Genomic DNA, 20036 nt, shown 5'->3' on the forward strand with positions numbered 1-20036 from the left:
CTGATCTCGATGCATTCGGCGTTCTGTCGCAACATCCGATCAAAACTCTTGGACTCAATTATAATTTCATTACCAATAACTTTACTCATTCATGGCCTATCCAAGGATCCTTTTGTCCCGATGTCCTGATCCCATTTATTCGTTACGCATACACATCTCTTTCCCCATTTCAATAACGCTCTAGCAAGTAAGCGGATAGAACGGCGTGGTGGGAGGAGGACTGCCGGCGCCAACGACGCCAAAGCTGGGCGAGCTTCCGGTGTCCTGAAGGATGTACCACCAGGTGTTGATGTTGTCACCAAACGCGGTGCAGGCAACCTCGTCGTAGTATGTCTGTGCGTTCTCGACTGACGCAACAGCTTCACCGCTTGCCGGACCTGAAACCGGCCACCCGGTCTCCGTGATCCAGACAGGCTTGCCTTGAGCAACGGCGACTGTTTGGTCGTAATCATCCCAGAAAGTAGCGTTGGCGTTCTCGATGCTGTTTGCTTTTGTTGTCTCGTAGTAAGGATAGGCGTCGACGCCCAGGAAGTCGACGGCTCCGATCAAGCCGTTCTGGCTAGAATTTGTCCAGACATTGTAGGTGTCGACGTGGCCGACCGGCTTTCCTGCCGCGGGGGTACCAGCAATCGCTGATCGAACCTGCCCGATATAGTTTGAGATCACATCTGGCCCGACGCCCAGTCCGGCATTGTTGGAGATACCAATGGGTGTAATGCGGTAAATATCCTCACTGCCAACACTGATTCCGGCGATCAAGTCGGTAAAGGGTGATCCATACTGTGAGATTGCCGCGTTAAGAGCGGCGATCTCGTTCGCGAACTGAGCATCGCCGGCGGAAGCCCATAAGCCAAGAAGGAGAGACGTGCCGGTGTTGATAGCTGCTGGTATGGCTGAAATGGGGGCATTTGTGGTGCCGTCCTGGATCATGGTGTACAATCGGGCAGAGTCGAACCCCAGCGCCTTTGCCGAGTTGAATTGCCCTTCAAACGCGGCTTGATCGTTCCCAGTTGATCCATAGTTGAAGCCTTTGTAGGCGGCAAGTGTAGAAGGAAGGGCGGCCACAAGGGCGAGAATTGGTGAGATACGCATGTTGGGGTATGCTATTATGTGTTGGTAACGAATGTGGTCCGAGGTTCACCAGATACAAGTACAATACACGAACAGCCGGATACTTGCAAAAACAAGGAAAGCGCAGGTGAACCAAGGAGATATATAGCAAGCGCAGTCTGCAGAACGTTGGGGACAGCCCTCGACAAGGCAAGAAAAGTCCCACGTTACTTACTCTACGCAGGCCGGCAATCGAGTGGCGGCAAGAACGAGGCGCAGGGCTTGAGATGGAGCAAAAGAACTGGAGATGACACCAAAGAGGGAGGGGTGGGTGGCATTGGACCTCATGATGGGCTGGCACCACAGGAAAGAGTTTTCGACACGCATCCAGGTCAGATGCTTGTCTATGCTATCCCTCGCTTTGCCCGGTTATGCAGGGGAACTTGCTCGCATCCAGCCAGAGAAGCCAGCGCTAGAAAATTTCTCACGGCGATGTTGGTCGATTGGTGACGTACCTGCATGACGGCAAAGCTTGAAAACGGTTCTGGCTACCCCGCCTGAAACGCTGCCAACCAGGATACGGCCTGTTGGTGCCGGGCATCCACCAAGAGCATCATGCATCGCGGCCAACGTCCATCGTTGGTGTCGTCAGCTCGGAAGAACCTGGCACCACTGGGACACACCGGAGATGCAAAGCGAAGCACAAGTACTGGGTAGGTGACCTGTCGTACACAGTACATCCAGATAAATCGTAACATACTCATGCTACAAGTTACAGCGCACATCCTCTACAGCTTCATCCCCAGCGCCTTGTGCACCTTGAGACTCTGGCGCATACTGAGATCCAGCATGATCTCCTCGCTGCCACCAGGAATCTTGTAAGCCAGAGTATCGCGGTACAGCCGCTCAATCTTCCCACCCTGGCCTCCTCTTGAGTAAGCCAGACCCCCGAAGACCTGGGCGGCCTCCTTCGTGCAGAACTCAAACGTCGTGGTGGCTTGAGCCTTGAGGCCGGCAATGGCACCGCCTAATCTCAGCATGGCTTCGGTTTCGCCCATGCGCTGACACTGGTAGATAATGTTCTCCAGCCAGTTGTAGCTGGCCTCGATTTGACGGGCCATGTGCGCCAGCTTCATGCGAATGACGGGGTGGTTGATGAGTTTCTGGCCGAACGTCTGTCGTTTCGACGCATACTTGACGCTCTCCTCGTAGCAGACGCGAGAGAAGCGCAGGCACTGGATGATGATGCCAATGCGCTCGTGGTTAAAGTTGGTCATGATGACCTGGAATCCCTTGTTGACCTTGCCGAGCACGTTCTCCACGGGCACCTTGACATCCTCAAAGGTGATGTATGTAGTTCCGCTGCTCCAGACACCCTGGCAGTCCATCCGGCGCGTGCTGACGCCCTCGGTCCGCTCAATCAACAACAGGCTGATCCCGCCCATACCAGGGCCACCCGTCCGGACGGCGGTGGTGAAATAGTCGCACCAGATGCCGTTGGTGATCCACTTTTTCTCGCCGTTGACGATGTAATGCTTGCCGTCCTCCGACAGCTTCGCCTCGCAGGTCAGATTGGCCACATCAGAACCGGCGTCGGGCTCGGTAATGGCCAAGCAGATTCTCTTGTCTCCAGAGAGAATGCCCGGCAAGATGCGATTGACGAGCTCCTTCTTCCCGTACTTGATCAGCGGCGGGCACCCAATTCCGAAACCTCCAAGCAAATTCCAGACGAGACCGCCAGAGCCGGTCCGCGACAGCTCATCCGTGAAGAGCATCTCATGGAAGAGATCCCATTTCTCGGGAGGCACGCTCTTGACCGTGTTCTTGACCAGATGCGTCGGGTATTTGACGCCCAACAGACCGGCAAGATAGCCCCGCTCGCCCAGCTGCTTGTAGATCTTATCCGGGACCTTCTTGCCCTCGTCCCATTCGGTCACGTAGGGTTCGATCTCGCTCTCGACCCATTCTCGAACTTCGGCACGGAGGGCAGCGTGCGTTTCGTTGTAGTAAGGTGAATGGTACTAGGCAGCGGATTAGATCGAAAGGCACAGCTACGTGCCTATGCTGGACTTACACCTTGATACCAACTCGGGTCGCCGAACGGAATCAGAGAACCAAAGGGGTCCATCGCCTCGATCTCTTCCGGAGCGGACGGACCAGGCGTAGGCGCAACGGTGCCGGGCTGTGCTTGCGGCTGTACCTTCTTCTCCTGCTTTTCCGCCGGAGGAGTGGCAGGCGGAGTCGGCGGTGCCTCGACCTTCTTGGTGTCTAACGACCCAACCTGCAACTTCGCCTTGTATTTCTTGAGGATACCCTCATTGTGGTATTTCCAGAACTGTTTCGAGGCATCCTTGCCGGCCACGCGTTGGAGGACTACACAGCGACATTAGACAGGGCTGATGCGGCCTGGAGTGCGGGCCACGGCTCACTCTTCTTTCCACCTGCGCTTCCGTTAGTATACGCGCTCCGGAGCATGCGGATCAATGCCGGACATACCTGGATGCTCGTCCTGAAACTTGGTCAGGTCGTAGACATCCTCGTCGACGATAATGTAGAGGTTGTCTGATTTGTTGTGAGATGCCACATCGGCGGCCGAGAGACGTTTGGACATGTCGATCCTAGAGAATAAAAGTCTAGAGAAGAAGGGCAGTTATGCGCTCGAGCAGCAGAAGTCAGGCAGCCAGACGCGAATTCCAGTGATGGCAAGAGAAGGGACCTGATCTAGGCTTTGTAGAAGTACCGGAGGAAGAGAAACATGACAGGAATGCAGCTGCGCAACACCGACGTCAAACCTCAGCTTGAGACGCTTTCACATGCCAGCTGGCAACGCATCCATCCGCCATGCCAGGCACATAATCTCGGGTCACGCTTCTCCCCAGAACAAGAGGGAACTGGAGACTCCGGACGCTCGATGACGCCGGGCCCAATGAGCAAAGGCGTAATGCTTGCTTTGTTATTCGTTGTCGAGGGTCAGATGATGTTTCCTGGCGATCCAGACAAATGCCACTTTTGAAACGTGCCGAGGCATCTTCCAATTGCCACTCATCACTTGCGATTGTACTCCGTACTGCGTACGAGGTCACAGGAGAATCACATGCCAGCCACGGAGGGACAGATCTGAGTCCGGGAGCACGTGCTTGCGGCGATTCTCTTCTGCAACCCGCCATCTACTGTGTGCAACCGGGGCTTAACTACGAGTATCGTGTACTGGATAATGTGCTTCCGGGCTGCAGTGGACAGTACTGTGTAAGCGCACTGCTTCCGGCCTCGAATGGCAGAAGCTGTGTCGACTCTATTCACCGCCCGTATTCGCCCTCTCCCTCAACCGTCGTCCTTCCATCAACCCTCTCAACCCTCGTTTCTGCAGCCCAATCACCGAGCTGAGATCGCCCGTCCAGATCTCTCGCGACTCTCTTTCCCCTTTCCCGCTCGGATCGCCATTTTCATTAAACGCCGAGTTCTCGGTGTCCGTGTGCGACATGTCAGTAGACGTCGAGGCTGAAGTCGCCGTCGATGCCGAGTCCATGGAACTGGTCTTGCCATGGCCTCTCTTCCTGCTAGCTTCTTCGTAATTGGTGGCAAGTTTGAGTCCGGCAGCCTTGTTGGACAGTGAGTCTATTATTGTGGTTGCCTCGCTTTCCCGCCGACCCATCTGTGCCAACGCACCGCCTGCAGTGCCTTGAAGGCCCCGACCCCCCCCTGCTGCCATGGCCGCCGCATTAAAAACCGCCGCCGAGTTGCGGCCATCCAGGACCTCATGCAACCGCTCAACCGTTGCCTCCAGAAGTCCATCAATCTGATAAGGTCTCGCCATTTGCAAAAGTGAGCACAGCGTATGCGGCGTACACATTGGAGATCCGGCCGGGGGTAATGAAGACGTGTACAAAAAATGTAGCAGTAAGTGGATCGTCGGTGCCATATGAGGTAAGTACAATGACCTTGGACGACCCGAAGGGGGCACGTTCGTGGTATTGGGCAGCTCCGTGAGCGTTCTGGTTGTGGATCGACTTAATGAACGCTGCGGATCGAGGATGCCTTCACCTGTGGACGTAGTGGACAGCCCGTTCGCCACAGCTGGCGTTATTGTCAGAGAAGAATTACGACTCTGTTGCGACCGTATGCTGGGCCGCAATGTCGTTCCGTCCGACAGACTAACGGTGTCGTGATTCGTTGCCGACTCGACCAGAAGCTGATTGAAAAACGGACCCCATCGCCTAGAAAGAAGGTAGGAATTGCATGGAATCTTCTCACCACCTAATGCCACAATCTCCATGTCAGAGAATTCCGCCAGCGCCAGCGCTGCCTGACCCAGTTGCTCAGCAGTATGATTGAGTGGTCGGCCTCCAGCAGCCACACTCACCATACCCGTTTGCATGGACGGTGGAACAGCTGGAGCAGAGAGTGACACATAGCCTGAAGTAGCAGCCTCTCTCCTCGGATTGTCGTAGAGACCAAAGGCTTCCAACTCGACCATGCAGACGTGGCTGAAATTGATTCTCCGATGGTTGTAGTCATCAACGAGGCTCCGCTTTCGATGGCCCAGGATAGCGAATGTATTCCTCCGGTTCCACAAAATGCCCCTGTTCCAGCTGCCTTGAGAAAAGATGGACCCGTGGGTGTCAATGCGCGCCCAGGTCAAGGTCTTCAGATCGAGCGCCCATAAAGCGTACTCGTGTTTCGAAGATGTCAAATAAGTCCCGCTCACCACAAAATGGCCGTCAATGATGCCTCCATTCGGGAATCGCAGTCCAGGTGGAGAAACTGAGCCTGTCATGGGCTTCTCGACCATCGATCCGTCAGGTAACCTGATCTGCAGCTCCAACTTGACGTCTAGGAAATTGTAGTTGGAATATATCAACATAGAAGTCCCAGGTCGCGAACTTGCTGTCTGCATGTGTGGGTCGTTCAACGGTACACCGCGTCCAATCAATTCGGCCGACAGTCCAGTCATAGGCGACACCATGCTTTTGTATGCACCGCACTTGCGATCCCACGCAGTTGTGTTCGTCCATTTCAGACTTCGGAGGTTGAAGACGCTGATTTGTTCAATGTAATTGTTGTTGCTATCCTGACCACCCACCACGACCATTTCTGCACCGCCAGTCCCATCTAGCTGTACTCCCAAGGTACCTGAATGAGGATCTGCGGACGGGGGGTTGTGCTGGATGGCCGAAAGCGGCGCGTTAGCGGAGGTGAATGCGGCGCAAGATGGAAGTATGGCTGCACAGTGGGCATATCTCCCCTGAGGATTCTCAGACGTGGATATCAGCGTCCACTTCTTGGTCGGCACATCGAAGACATGTATGTCGGACATGACGACGACCTCGGGCTGTCCCTCAGCGGCTGACTTGGCAACTTGGGCGTTGATGCCGTTTCGGGCGTGTGCAGCAGGGGACATGCCACCATAGCACACCAACTTCGAATCTCCAAGAGCGCAGACGCTGTGGAAGTATCGAGGTGGTGGTATATCCCCAAGTGCTTCAAGCCGGGTCCAATGTCGGCGGATGAGGTCCAGTTCATACAGGTCTGAAGTCAACTGCGGTTTCGTCCTTGAGTGGATGCGCCCACCAAAGACGTATAGTTTGTCGCCCAGGATCGTTGTGGTTGCCCCCACCAATGCATGGGGCTCTTCACCAGTGGTTCTGTGCACATTGCACACCAACCCTGATAAGTTGGTGGGAGCAGAGCTTTGCTGCGGGGCTGAAGAAGGTATGCCAATACTGCCCCCAACACCATTGACGGGCTGATTCAAGCCCGGCGCGCCCTCATTGCTTGCCTCTGAAGCAACGAGGCTTACCTGGCTGTTGTTCATTTCTATCTGCAGCAGTGGTCTGGAAATCTTCTCCGTATGTGATTGCGTCGATGTGCTAAGACTATCAGCGTCATCCGAGCCTCTCAATCTCTTGGCACAGTTCTTCAAGGTCGGTGTCGTTGGTGATGAATTAGTCGTTCGGACGGTCTGTAAGTCGGACCTCGAGACGGCAGGGTCAAATTCTCTGGCAACCGATGGCTGCGCAAAATCCGGGATGATTATGGGTACATATCGTGGCAATCGTGCTGAGGTCGGAGACTTCGTGGCCGGGGATGGCACATACTCATGAACAGGTAGTTTCGTCAATCGATACTTCGAGATGCCGATGGGTATGTGTCGCTGCTTGAGGCTGCTAGCTGTACCCTGCACTAACAAGGAAAGCGAGGAGGGGTCGTGCCAGTCCGAAAAGACGCTGGGGATAGTTGATGTCGAGTCGGCCTCAGTGGTCGACGGCGGAGTAGGCGGCCAATCGTGTTCTTCTGGTGATGGCGGGTCAAGATGCGAAGTCAGGAAGCGCTTGCTGTACGTCCACGGTATAGAGCCTTGCCTCCCAGTACTTTTCCGTCGGAACCTAGCCATCATCGTCAGCTCGATTCCAAGACGGACGGGAGAGATAAACACAATGATAACGAGTGCGATGGTGCAGAATCCGCACACGAAAGCGCAAGGAATACAAAACGACAGAGGCGGCAAAGTAGCATGATTGCATTGTCCTCTCTTTCAAATCTTTCAGCAAGGGTGTAGAGGGGATGAACACGAGTTCGCTCGCCCGCGGCGACCGGTCCAACAGCTAAGATCAGAATCGGGTCCCCCAAGGCGCCGTCAAGCGCCAATGCAAGCTGAGGGTCATCAGGCAGGTCACTTACCGAGAGGACAAAGAAGTTGTCTCGGGATGTTACTGTTTTCGTGAAGGGTTGTCCTCTCCCCGTGTCACTTCAGCCGACGTCAAAAGAAAAGGGGGCGCTTGAAGAAATCTGCGGGCGGAACGCGACAACAACTGGCCGGGTACAGAGCGTGCTGCACCGGTTCCCCGAGTCTGCTTTGAAGAGGAGAGCAATAGAGGCCTGTACAACGCTGTCGGTGAGTGTGGGAGGGTTCTGATATGAGATATGGGATATGGGGTTGTGTAGCGAGGATAGTGCCCCGAAGGTCTAGATGGCCGCGAGTCTCTCAGCATGGCGGCAGCGGTGGCGGTGGAGTGCGCCGAATGCCAAGCCGGCTTCTAGCACGCGTTTAAAGGTCCGTCAGCCAATGACACGCACAAATCCTCTGCTTCCTTCTCCGGAGTCAGGTCCCTCTGAGACCAGGGTCAAGGGCAGCAATGCCGTCGCTGTCGCATCCGTGAGATCTGGCAGCACATGACGCAGGAAGACGATCGGTGGCGTATGCACGGTGGCTCTATTCCGATGCTAACGGAGGCCACTGATGCACGCGCTGGATGGCAGTATACGCGCTGTGCAATATCACGTACTTCATCACCAGTCGCGTGTCTCAAGATAAGTGAAGTTAATTCGGAATAACGTAGTTTCCATAGTATCTCGACGCGCTAGCTATCTTGGTGGGAACGACTTTCATGTTCTGGAAATATAACACGACGTTCCTCAAATTCCCGTCACCATCATCAAGCAGCGCTGGTCTTGTCCTTGGGCAACGGTGTCGTCCGCAGGTATGGCTTGATGATCTTCATGTCGGGGAAGATCTCCTTTGCTTGCTCGGTCTTGACGCTCGGGTGCACAATCACGTCATCACCCGGAACCCAGTTGATGGGAGTGGTGACCTTGTGCTTGTCGCCGGTCTGTAGAGAGTCGACAATGCGGAGGACCTCGGCCGTATTGCGACCAGTTGAGGCAGGGTAGGAGAGAATGGTGCGGATGGTCTTCTTGGGGTCGATCACGAAGACAGATCGGATAGTGAACGCAATGCCCTTTTCGTCAACATTGGTGGCGTCCTGCTGATCCAACATATCGTACAACAGCGCAACTTGTCTCTGCTTGTCGCCAATAATCGGAAATTGTAGATTGCTGCCGCTGATCTCATTAATGTCTTGAATCCACTGTCCATGGCTGTCGATGGTGTTTGCAGAAAGACCGATCAACTTGACGCCTCTTCTTGTAAACTCGGGTTCCAACTTGGCAAATGCTCCCAGCTCGGTGGTGCAGACGGGGGTAAAGTCTTCGGGATGGGAGAACAGGACGACCCAATTGTTGCCGATGAACTCGTGGAAGTCAATGGGGCCTTTGGTGGTCTCGGCTTGGAAGTTGGGGGCAACGGAACCCAAGCGTAGACTAGTTATAGTGACCGTCAGTAATGGGCGCCGTTGAGCGCTGTGGAAATCACTCACGGTTCAGGACGGCCAGTAGAACCCATTTTGACTGTTGTGTTGGGTTGTGTGTGGTAATATGTGGGAAGTAGTATCCTGTGAGGAGCAGCGTAGAAAGGCAGCGAGGATCTAGACCAGCAACGATAGCGTGGTTATATAGGTGATGGGTTAAATGTCAGTCGCAAAAAGAAGTCTCGCGAAGAAATCTGGGCTCATATGGCGACGACAAATCTTTTTCTTCGATCACAACACTCACGCCTTTGGCGGACAAATCCCTGCCACCCAGTGAGGGGCAGGGGACCAGCAAAGACGTGCTGATGGGTTGCCCCTCATGATGCATGCTCCAGCTCTTATGGCATCAGCAGTAGCAAGGTGCCGCCCACGAGTAGCCCATGGGAGGAGCTCTTCTACGCAGGGAGCAAGTGAGCTGGTGGGAAGCAAGGTTCCACCCATGCTCAGTCCAGACAATCAGCGATATCCTTGAGCACGCAATCTGAAATGCGCTATTCCCATTCCAGCACAGCGGCTTGGCGTCTTCAGCCTTGAGATTCACGTGGAAGGCTGCACCGAGTGGATACGATCAGCGCTCTATCATGCTCCATGTTACCTGCGGGTGCTTGGTATAAAGATCACTTTCCAAGAAGGCTTCGCCCTAGTTCCCGCGGCTTTGCTATAGCCCGGGCTCGGGAAGCCCGGCACTGTACGAGTAACTCACTCGAATCTAGGTATGCGCGCATTCACCAGATCGGGACTTGTCAGCAAAGCGCGTTGAAACGAGCAAATATCGACGTCATCCCGATGAATCACCGTGCGCGCCTTGCTTTACACATCCCCGGCTCGGGAGGAGTTTGGATGTTGAACCAGGCATATATACTGGCCAAGCACTTGCCAGACCGGACCTTCATCCACTGTCAGCAATAGAATAATACCAGTTGAGTCCGGCAATGGACTCCACGCTGCCTGTCGAAGCAGCTGTCTCACATTCCGCAGACGAACTCCCGCCCGAGGCAATCGCTCTAGCCGGAAGATTTTTTGATGCAGCCAGGTCAGGTCAGACAGAGATCTTTGAGCAGGCTCTACCGCGTGGTCTGCCTGCAAACCTGACAAATGACAAGGGTGACACCCTGGTGAGTTCCGTTCCCCTGCGTCGGTAAGGACAGGCACTGGTTGTATTTCTCCTATCAGGGGACTTCTCCAGACTGAGACGCGTCTCTCCCCACAAGTGGTGTGACTAACCCGCTCAGCTTATGCTTGCATCTTACCACGGCCACGCCCCCTTGGCCTCCCTCTTGGTAAAGCATGGTGCAGACCCCAACCGGCTGAACGATAGGGGGCAGTCAATCCTGGCAGGTGTCGTGTTTAAGAACGAGCCGGAAGTCATCGATATCCTTTTAGATGCTGGAGCCGACCCCGAGATCGGGCAACCCACCGCACTCGATGCCACGAGAGTACGTACGCATGAGGGGAGCCCTACAGACGTGGGAAGTGGCGTCCCTAACACGGATACAGGTTTTCAAGCAGGAAGCATATGAGCGGAGATTCCAAGACCAGATTGAGAAGCTGAAGGCTGCCAGCACGAGGGCCATGAATGGCAGTTCGTGACGGTAACCAGAAGATTCATCTATCGAAACCAATGATTGTACAGTAGAATAATCATAAATCATCAACCTCTTGTCTGAAATCTAAATGAGAGCCTTTGGCTTTCTCGAAACGCCGCCAACACCCTGCTAAAGCTTGGGCAAATGTTTGGTGCCGATATCTCATGCCGGACGAAAGTTTATTGATACGCGTGGCCAGGTTCGTTCGTCTTCCTTGATTGTTGCAAGACCCTCTGCGAGGGCAGTTTTATGTTTGATGGTGGTGGTGGCGGCCGGGGATAGCAACCTTCACACCACTGGTATTTCCGGTTCTGAATCATGTGCATTTGATGGCACCACTCTGCAACTGGAGATGTTGGTTGGAGTGAGGTCGCGGATGAGGTTCGTGACGAAGTGGTAGACGGCGGTGTTGATTTGGACCGATCAACTGCTTTCTCGAGTGCTCGCTCGTACTCGGCATAGTACCGACTGGAGGTCTTTTGGTGAGACATGCTGGTCTGGCTTGTACTTCGGACTGGTGGTTGATAGCAGTCGGCCGAAGATAGAGGATTTATGGTAAATTAAATGTCTCTGCTCGAAGATGATCAGGCTCGTGCAGGTGGACCGAATGACGTGTGTCGTCTGAGGTGGGATGTGCTGAATAAGTCGACTGTGCGGATGGTCTGAGAATGCCCGTAAAGCCGGGGGTTCCGGTGACCAGGAGTAAGTCGGGCCCGGACGTGGACTGAAGAGTCGGTGCTGTAATGACAGCTTGTGCAAAGGGAACAAGTGGTAGTCGGACAGAGTGAGATCGAGCCACAAAGCTGTGGTGGATTCAAGATAACACAAGAGCCAAAATAGAGAAGTGATCAGCATCCCGACGAAGAGGAGATATACATAAGCCCTCCATGCAGAAGATCAGGTCCTGCATACGTGTTGCTCACCAGCATGACAGTGGCAGTGGATATCTGCAATGCAGGCTGAAACGTGCGCTCCGTTGCCGAGAAAGGTGGGCATCTGAATCGTCCGAAATGGCAATGCACAGGACAAAAGACCCAGAGCTTCATGCACATGTTCTGCACGTACTGCCAAATTAGGTCCAAGGCATTGGCTATGCACCCAAGAGTTCAAGACCGGGGAGCCACTCGCCTGCGTCGTCGTCGGTTAGCTGGTGCTTCAGCTGAAAAGGTTGAACGCCACCATCAGTGCTTGATGGAGCCACAGCCGCTGAAAAGCAGTTCGAGGCGACCTCGATGTAACAAGATCGAAGACATCAAATAGGGCGAGCGTTGCTAGTACTGGGTAATACGAAGGTGACTAAGTGCCCGTAATCAAGCAATAGCGCGTACTGTGTGGCTCCTACTGAGTACCACAGTACTGTGTACTGAGTCGCTTGTCCTGTGTCGAGCTGCGGAAATCTAAATCTTCGGCTACCGAAAGGGGGAGGGGGAGGCAGTGCCGTGCGAGACGGTGACATCGGCAAGAGCCACGACTCGCATGTGCTGGCCCTTTTCGAACAATTCCAGTAGCCAGCCGCAGCCTCACGTGAAAATTCTTCTCCTCTCAGCAGCACGCAACCGAAACCGGATTCCCTATTTTTGGCTCGCAAAGAAATTTCTAGCAACCGTGTGCGCGTGTGTTGGAATGCTTGCCTTTTCAACTTCAGTCGACATCGCCAACGAGCACAGTCGAGACAGCATGGAGTGCTTACGGAGGTACCCCGGTCACACCCGGTACAGCGTTTACAGTCTAGGTGTGGCTTCTTGGCGCTATCACGTGCACTTCAGCACGTGATCCAACTTTCACTTCACTATTACCCTCACCTCACTTTCATATTTTCATAATTCACAATTTCCCAAAGCATCATTGTTTACCTTGCAATCCAGCGCTATGCACTTGACCTCGCGTCCTTGCTGTCCGCCTGACGTTTTCTTCTTTCCGCAACGGGAAGCCTGCAGCTTAGCCTGCTGTACAACCGCTTCCGATGTTGCAGGACGCTCTGCCGCGGGTACATTCCCGTGAAGCAACCAAGTGCTATCCATGATTCCGAGATGAAAACCCGAAGACAAAGTCCGCAGGCCTCTCCTCCTCTGGGTTTCATTGCTCGGTCGACATGGAGACAACCGTGGATTCTCGCGATTGGCTGCACCCCGCAAAATCTGGTTCCTCGGGCTGATCACCTCCGGCGGCATTATGCGGGGGAACGCCGACATGGTATAGTGTCTAGCCGGAGATGACTTGCATCTGGTATTGATATGCCTCTTAGAAGGACACCCAGCCGTTTGAATTCCGCGCTGTCTTTGCTTCCATCGAACTGGTGATCGAAGAACAACCATCAAGCCAATATGTCAGTCACGAACGGCGTCAATGGCCACGTCAATGGCACCTCTAGTGCACTCTGCTCTGTGGAGGACCTCACCTCTCGACAATACGACTTTATTGTTGTCGGAGGGGGCACGGCCGGCCTCGTGGTTGCTGCTCGACTGACTGAAGATCCGAACATTTCCGTGGCTGTGTTGGAAGCCGGAGAGAACCGCATGGATGACCCGAGTGTGTCGACCCCGTCTCTCTACCCTACTCTGGTAGGTCAAAGTGTCCAGCGGTATCTGCGAGGCATATTTTGACACAGGTCAGATCGGCCGTCCCCAATATGACTGGTGTATGACCTCCATCCCACAACCCAATGCCGGCAATAAGATCTACTCGATGCCCAGGGGCAAAATCCTCGGCGGCAGTTCTGGTATCAATGTGAGCTCACTTCCTCAATCCTCCAAGCACCTCAGATCCTACCCCCTGTTGCACTCACCACGACGTCGGCGTATTTAACAGCGATCTCACGCTAGTACCTTATGTATGTCCGTCCGAGCCGAAATGATTTAAACGGATGGGAAGCGATGGGGAATCCTGGCTGGGGCTGGGACGGCCTGGCGCGCTACTTTGTGAAATCGCAAACCCTGGACAGGACCGAACTACACGACGATCCTCAATTCATGCCCATCGCCGGCGGGGATAAATTCCATGGCACATCGGGCCCGATCCACACGTCTTTCAACGACTGGTACATGCCTCTTGAGGTCGATTTTGCCAAAGCCGCGCACGAAGTCACTGGCACACCAAAAACCATTAGTGACGCGTGGAGCGGCGACCATTTAGGGTTCTTTTCCAGTCTAGGCGCCGTCAACAGGAGCGATGACCCCGGAAAGCGGAGCTATGCGGCCACAGGCTATTTAAGACCAAATCTCGGGAGAAAGAATTTGAAAGTTTTGACCGAGGCGCAAGCTACAAAGATTATTTTGGATGGGAACAAAGCAACGGGCGTGGAGTTCGTGCACAAGGGAAAGAAGCATACCGTGCAGGCCACAAGGGAGGTTGTCTTGTCAGCTGGCGTCATCCAGAGCCCGCAGTTACTTGAACTTTCTGGGATTGGTGACCCCGAGGTTCTGCAGGCCGCTGGAGTTGAATGTGTCGTTGAAAACAAAGGCGTGGGTGCGAACTTCCAGGACCACGTCCTCGGCGGACTCCTCTTCGACTTGAAACCCGGTATCGATTCAATGGACGCTCTCCACGAGGAAGAATTCAATAAAATGCAGCAGGATGTGTACCAGAAGACGCAGAAAGGACCGTACGCCAGTCCTGGCATGATGATGGGTTTCGTGTCGTATGCATCCGTGGCATCTCCCGAAGAGCTGGAAGACACGATCAAGGAGATCGAGCAAAAGTCGCTGGCGAAGACGGACTTCGAGAAGGCACAGGAAAAAGTGAGTAGAAGCCTCGTCTACAGCCCGCTTTTATCTGTCGCCCTGATTGACAGTATGTGATCCAGGTCATCGTTGACCAACTCCGCGACCCAACTTTCGCCAATCTGCAAACATTCTGTATCCCCTGCCGCCTTGACGTTGGCAAGGGGTCTGACCAAACGCAATTCTTCGACGCTCCACACAATGGGAAACGACAGCTCTCCCTTTTGATGTGTTTAGAACATCCTCTCTCGCGCGGCACTGTGCACATCAAATCGTCGGATCCGCTCGCCGCACCGGAAATTGATCCCGGCTACTTCCGTAACGAGGTCGACGCCAAGATCCTCGCCGCTGGTATGAAGTGGATGGAAAAGGTGTCCAAACACCCCCTTCTGGCGAAGAGTCTTGCGCAACGGGAGTTACCACCGGAGGGCAAGGCATTGGAGACCGAGGAGGCGAGGATCGACTATGTGAAGAATCATATCAGTACCCAGTATCATTTGATTGGGACATGCGCATTAGGAGAGGTGGTGGACAACGACCTAAAGGTCAAAGGCGTCAAGGGCTTGAGGGTCGTGGATGCGAGTATCTTCCCCGGCCATGTTTCTGGGTAAGTCGGCGGTGCTCTCTCTCTCTCTCTCTCTCTCGGGGGTGTGAGCGCAATATGCTAATGGTGTTTTTGGACAGGAACATCATGGCGACTACTTATGCTGTCGCTGAGAAGGGTGCTGATCTGATCAAGAAGGACATCTGAGCAGTCATGATTAGATGAGAAGGATTTTGGTTGTAGGAACACTGCAAACATCATACGGAGTATTCCTCGGCAATCTCCCCTTTCTCGTCGCTGTGATCGAGCGAGCAGTGTAACCGCCCTCCAGAGCATGCCGCGCCTTGAGTCCAAGTACAAAGTCCAGGTCCTGGTTGTGAGTTTCTTCCCAACCTTTCGACTCGAGGACATACAGTAAACAGTACGAGCTCCCTGTCACACACTTCTTTGTCAACCGGGCTATATCTCCACAGCATCGGGCACTTACATTTCGACCATCTAGCCTTCCTTCGACATACTGGGACTGTACCTTCCATGTATTCGTACTGTGTAAGTCAGAGCAAGAGATGCCTTCCTTCTACTGTAGCTCCGCCACAATATCCCGTCGTGCTTGTGCCGACTTTGCGTCCCCAGCTCCTCCTCCTTATAGTGTAAATTACCCGTACCTGTACCTTCCAGCCCCTGTTTCGCGCGGTAGAGACAGAGACAGACATCCTCGTCGTGAATAGTGGCTGTGTCTACGGTTGCCGACAGCGACTGACCTCTCGCTTTCGCTCCAGAGGGATACGAGTAGTGCAGATCAAGCACCGTGCGCAGAGGCAGAGGCAGAGCCAGAGCCAGAGTACGTTAGTCGTGATCACACGAAACGAGCAAAGGGGGGGAAGTGCCAGGGGAATATATCATCGTTCGCCAGGGCTGCCGGACACGGGAGTTGGGAAATGGGCCCAGAAAGGTTAGGGGTGAAGCTTTGGAAGAGACGAAGGGGATACGCACGCACATACACATGCATGGTTTGCGGCAGGAAGGCTGAATTGATATCCGTGAATAATATGGAAACTCATTTGCTCCGATTTCGTACTTGGGACGTTGTAGCTTTTGCCGTCGACGTCGACGTCGACATCGACATCAACTTTGAGAGTAGAGTGGTAATAAGACATGGGATGAATGGTACCTAGTATCGGACAGGTCGGTTGCCTCACCTCAGGCATCGGCGGCCTCAGATGTGCAGTAAATGCCCCTTGCACTCTGGCTGCGGGTATGCGGACTCGTGCTCGCCGGCACGGAGTGTGTCGCGAGATGATGTTTACACCACTCATTCTCTTCCCTTCGTCCCTTCTGCGTTCATGTATCGCCAACGGTACCCGCTTGATAGCTGTCACGTATCTGTCCACACCGACTCTGCGCGAGTGCTAAGGCTGCATCAACGAGCTGCTAGGCGCCGTGATCATGACGTTTGTTCGCGAGGTCTGAGAGATATGACAACGGGCACAGAATCGTCACATGTCGCCCATTCCTTAGCAGGTCAAGATCAGCAGGTTGGAATCGTGGCGGAGCGCCGCCTTCTCATTTCTTGCTCCGCTCGGCCTGTGCTTTCAGGTACTCGTTCTGCAGTTCCTTCTGCAGCTGCATCGGTGCTCGCTCATAGTGGCTGAACTCCATGCTAAATTCGCCTTTGCCCTGGGTCGCAGCTCTCAGATTGCCGCTAAACCCAAACATGCCTTGCAGACTCGCATCTGCCCAGACGGTGAAGTCATCGACGCCGACTTCAGTATCAGTGATGGTGGCATTACGTTTCTGCAACAGGCCGACGACATTGCCCTGGAACTCGGTCGGGGCAGTCACAACCGTCTTCATCAGCGGCTCGAGCACGACAGGCTCGGCTTCAATGAAGGCCTTGCGGAAGGCCTGCTGCGTGGCGTTCTTGAAGGCCATTTCGCTGGAATCCGTCATGTGAGTTGCACCGTCGTTAATGACCATAGTTGCACCGAGAACCTTGTGTCCGATCAAGGGGCCTTTCTCGCATGATAGATGGAAACCCTTCTCACAAGCAAACAAGAACTTTTCAGAAATGGCGCCACCAATGATGTGCTCTTCGAAGTGGTTGCCCTCGAGATTACCCTTGGGTTCCATGTAGCCCGCCACGCGCGCATAATCACCTGCACCACCGGTTTGTTTCTTCAGGAGATGGTTGAAGTCGACATGTTTCGTGATGGTCTCCCGGTAGGCGACACGGGGCGCGCCAGTTTCACATTCAACCTTGTATTCTCGACGCATCCGCTCGACGTATACTTCGAGATGCAGCTCACCCATACCTGAGATGATGGTTTGCTCGCTTTCGTTATCGAAGTGGACTCGGAAAGTGGGATCTTCGCGCTGGAACCGTGCAATGGCTTTGGAGAAGTTTTGCAGGTCTTTGTTGTTCTTGGGCTTGATGCTGAGCGAGATGACGGGCTCAGGCACGTACATGCTGGACATGCTGTAGCCCAACTGACCATCCGTAAATGTGTCGCCTGATGCGCAGTCGACTCCAAACACGGCACAGATTTCTCCCGCGCCGACTTCAGAGACTTCTTCCATTTCGTTGGAGTGCATGCGCACGATACGTGGGATTTTGACCTTCTTGTCAGTTCGAGCATTGAAGACGTTCAGCCCTTTCCTCAGCTTCCCTTGGTAGACGCGGATATAAGTGAGTTGACCAAAGTTGGATTCTTCGAGCTTGAAGGCCAGGCCAACGAAAGGGAGCGAGTTGTAAGGGATGAGCTTGACAGGAGCCTCCTTCTGTCTTCGATCCAGGGCAGTATTTGAAACCTCAGATGGGTTGGGCAGATAATCACAAACACCGTCCAGCATGGGTTGGATGAATTTGTCGGCAAGCGCGGATCCCATGAAGACAGGGGTGAACTTGAGGGAGATGGTGGCTCTTCGGATGGCAGCTTTGAGCTGTTCCGTCGTCGGCTCCTGCTCGTCTAGGAACAAGTTGGCAATTTCATCGTCCACATCAGCAAGCGTTTCGATGAGCTTTGCCCTTTTCTCTTCAGCCAGATCTTTGACCTCCGGAGGAATCTCGTCCTTGGTGACAATGATCTCGCCGTGCTCGCCTTCCGCGTACATTGTTTTCATCGTGACCAGGTCGACCAGCCCGCGGAAATCATCTTCGGCACCAATAGGCACCTGCACAGCAGCTGCAGCAATCTTGAGCTTCTTGTTGATCTGTTCAATGGGCTTCCAGGGATTGGCGCCCATTCTGTCCATTTTGTTGATGAAGCTGATCCGGGGGACGTTGTATCTCCTCATCTGTCGGTCGACGGTAATGGTTTGGCTCTGCACGCCTGACACGGCGCACAATATCATAACGGCACCGTCAAGTACTCGGAGGGCACGCTCCACCTCGATTGTGAAGTCGATATGACCGGGAGTGTCAATCAAGTTGATGTGGTACTTTTCTTCCACGCCATTCTCTTTCCTGACCCAGTCGCAGTGAGTGGCTGCGGACTGGATGGTAATTCCCTTTTCCCTCTCGAGTTCCATCGAGTCCATCTTTGCACCCACTGCATCTTTGCCACGGACCTCATGTATGGAATTTATCCGGCCTGTGTAGAAGAGAACTCTTTCGGTGGCCGTTGTTTTTCCGGAATCAATATGTGCCTGCTGCGATCAGGAGACGCTCAGGTGCATAGAACTGCAGGCGCCGACTCACCGCAATACCAATGTTCCTCACTTTTGAGAGACGGTGGGCCTCTTCGGGTGATAAGTTGTGAATAATGGTCTCCTGAGAAAGTGAGTCGGGATCGTCCTGTGCTTCTTCGAGCCTGTCCGGCGTTAGCGACAAGCTGAGCAAGCATTTCCATCGATCTCACATGGCAGCTGCAGCGGCGGCAGCACCTCGTCTCTGCTGCCACCGACGATCTAGCGGCCATTGCACTGCCTGCGACCGGTGGCCTGCGGACAGGTTCTGCAATACAGCCGTCGACGCGCATCGCCGGCAAATCCATTGACGCGCAGCAACTGAGCTTTGCGAGCGTACGACGGTGCTGAGAAGCCTCGAAGAGCCTCCAATAGCTCGCGACGCACTCATCTTGACGAAAGGAACGACGTCTAGGCTTCTAGCCTCAGATTGAGATCTGAGGTACGAGTGAACGCTCGCTACTATCAATACGGGGAACTTTTTTTTGCAGCTCAACCGCGCCGCCGGTGGGGCCGAGCCGCCGATCCCCAAACTTGATTGGCTAGTCAAAAGGCTTCGTTAATTGCGCGTCTCTCCAGCATCTGGTAAAACGACAGTGATACAGAGTCCTTTCTCGCCAAAGCCACACAGACGCAAGTGATTCTCCTATGGAAAAGCGAATGCAAGAGCACCCGAGCGCTCTAATTTGCCGATTTTCCAGAGGCTTCTCTGGGCTAGTGCAGAAAGCCCGTGGGACTTGTCTTGCGTGAACTTCCTCACACTGCCTTCATCTCAGGGCATCAAGCGACGCCATGCAACGACTTTGGGTTCGTCTCGCACGCGAGGACCAAGTGACTGCGAAAGCACCCCCGACAAATCATATTGGCCGTCCAGCATGGCATCGTCTCAAAGTCGTATCCTATCTTGCGCTAGGTCGGCCAGCACACCGGATTCGCTCTATGGATAGTGAACCATGAGGACAGGCCGACTTGACGAGAACGAAGCATCATTCAGGGAATTTGGTCTTCAGCTCAAGTATTGTCTAGGTTAGATGAGGAGGTATTCAAGCGCCGAAAGCAACTGACATGTCTATTCACTGGTCTTCCGTGTCGATTCACATTTCGGAGCAGCAACTCCGGCCGATATCTCATTCGCTTTTGGAATAAATTCTGTTAAGAAGAACGTCAGCCATCATTCCGAGAATCACAAGACTTGACCATATGGAATTCAGGAAGAGGTTTCGATGGCGCCTGAGTCTCAGCCCAACACAGCCACGGACAAGGAAGTAGGCGACGAGCTCTTGGCAGTCCAGACTCCTTTTCTGCATAT

At 53.9% G+C, this 20036-nt stretch overlaps 7 protein-coding genes across 7 annotated transcripts; 2 read left to right on the plus strand and 5 right to left on the minus strand.

Annotated features, from left to right (window-relative positions):
• Positions 1-180: 180 nt before the first annotated feature.
• On the minus strand, positions 181-1092 carry G647_01587 (uncharacterized protein; the record flags this gene model as incomplete). The annotated part of the gene is made up of 1 exon (XM_008724986.1): positions 181-1092. One exon carries the CDS (start codon positions 1090-1092, stop codon positions 181-183), a length of 912 nt encoding a protein of 303 aa, XP_008723208.1.
• A 746-nt stretch (positions 1093-1838) lies between these two features.
• On the minus strand, positions 1839-3661 carry G647_01588 (uncharacterized protein; the record flags this gene model as incomplete). Its single annotated transcript, XM_008724987.1, has 4 exons — positions 1839-3071; positions 3125-3423; positions 3480-3491; positions 3547-3661. 4 exons carry the CDS (start codon positions 3659-3661, stop codon positions 1839-1841), a joined length of 1659 nt encoding a protein of 552 aa, XP_008723209.1.
• Positions 3662-4342: 681 nt separating this feature from the next.
• Positions 4343-7441, minus strand: G647_01589 (uncharacterized protein; the record flags this gene model as incomplete). Its single annotated transcript, XM_008724988.1, has 1 exon — positions 4343-7441. The coding sequence occupies one exon, from the start codon at positions 7439-7441 to the stop codon at positions 4343-4345; it is 3099 nt and encodes a 1032-aa protein (XP_008723210.1).
• A 1042-nt stretch (positions 7442-8483) lies between these two features.
• Positions 8484-9229, minus strand: G647_01590 (uncharacterized protein; the record flags this gene model as incomplete). Its single annotated transcript, XM_008724989.1, has 2 exons — positions 8484-9147; positions 9204-9229. 2 exons carry the CDS (start codon positions 9227-9229, stop codon positions 8484-8486), a joined length of 690 nt encoding a protein of 229 aa, XP_008723211.1.
• An 897-nt stretch (positions 9230-10126) lies between these two features.
• G647_01591 (uncharacterized protein) lies at positions 10127-10784 on the plus strand (the record flags this gene model as incomplete). Its single annotated transcript, XM_008724990.1, has 3 exons — positions 10127-10309; positions 10427-10630; positions 10692-10784. The coding sequence occupies 3 exons, from the start codon at positions 10127-10129 to the stop codon at positions 10782-10784; spliced, it is 480 nt and encodes a 159-aa protein (XP_008723212.1).
• A 2320-nt stretch (positions 10785-13104) lies between these two features.
• G647_01592 (uncharacterized protein) lies at positions 13105-15250 on the plus strand (the record flags this gene model as incomplete). Its single annotated transcript, XM_008724991.1, has 5 exons — positions 13105-13341; positions 13394-13507; positions 13603-14517; positions 14583-15106; positions 15184-15250. 5 exons carry the CDS (start codon positions 13105-13107, stop codon positions 15248-15250), a joined length of 1857 nt encoding a protein of 618 aa, XP_008723213.1.
• Positions 15251-16606: 1356 nt separating this feature from the next.
• Positions 16607-19118, minus strand: G647_01593 (elongation factor G, mitochondrial; the record flags this gene model as incomplete). Its single annotated transcript, XM_008724992.1, has 3 exons — positions 16607-18688; positions 18741-18852; positions 18901-19118. The coding sequence occupies 3 exons, from the start codon at positions 19116-19118 to the stop codon at positions 16607-16609; spliced, it is 2412 nt and encodes an 803-aa protein (XP_008723214.1).
• Positions 19119-20036: the final 918 nt, after the last annotated feature.

Source organism: Cladophialophora carrionii (genome assembly GCF_000365165.1).
Source record: "Cladophialophora carrionii CBS 160.54 unplaced genomic scaffold supercont1.1, whole genome shotgun sequence".
Taxonomy (NCBI): domain Eukaryota; kingdom Fungi; phylum Ascomycota; class Eurotiomycetes; order Chaetothyriales; family Herpotrichiellaceae; genus Cladophialophora; species Cladophialophora carrionii.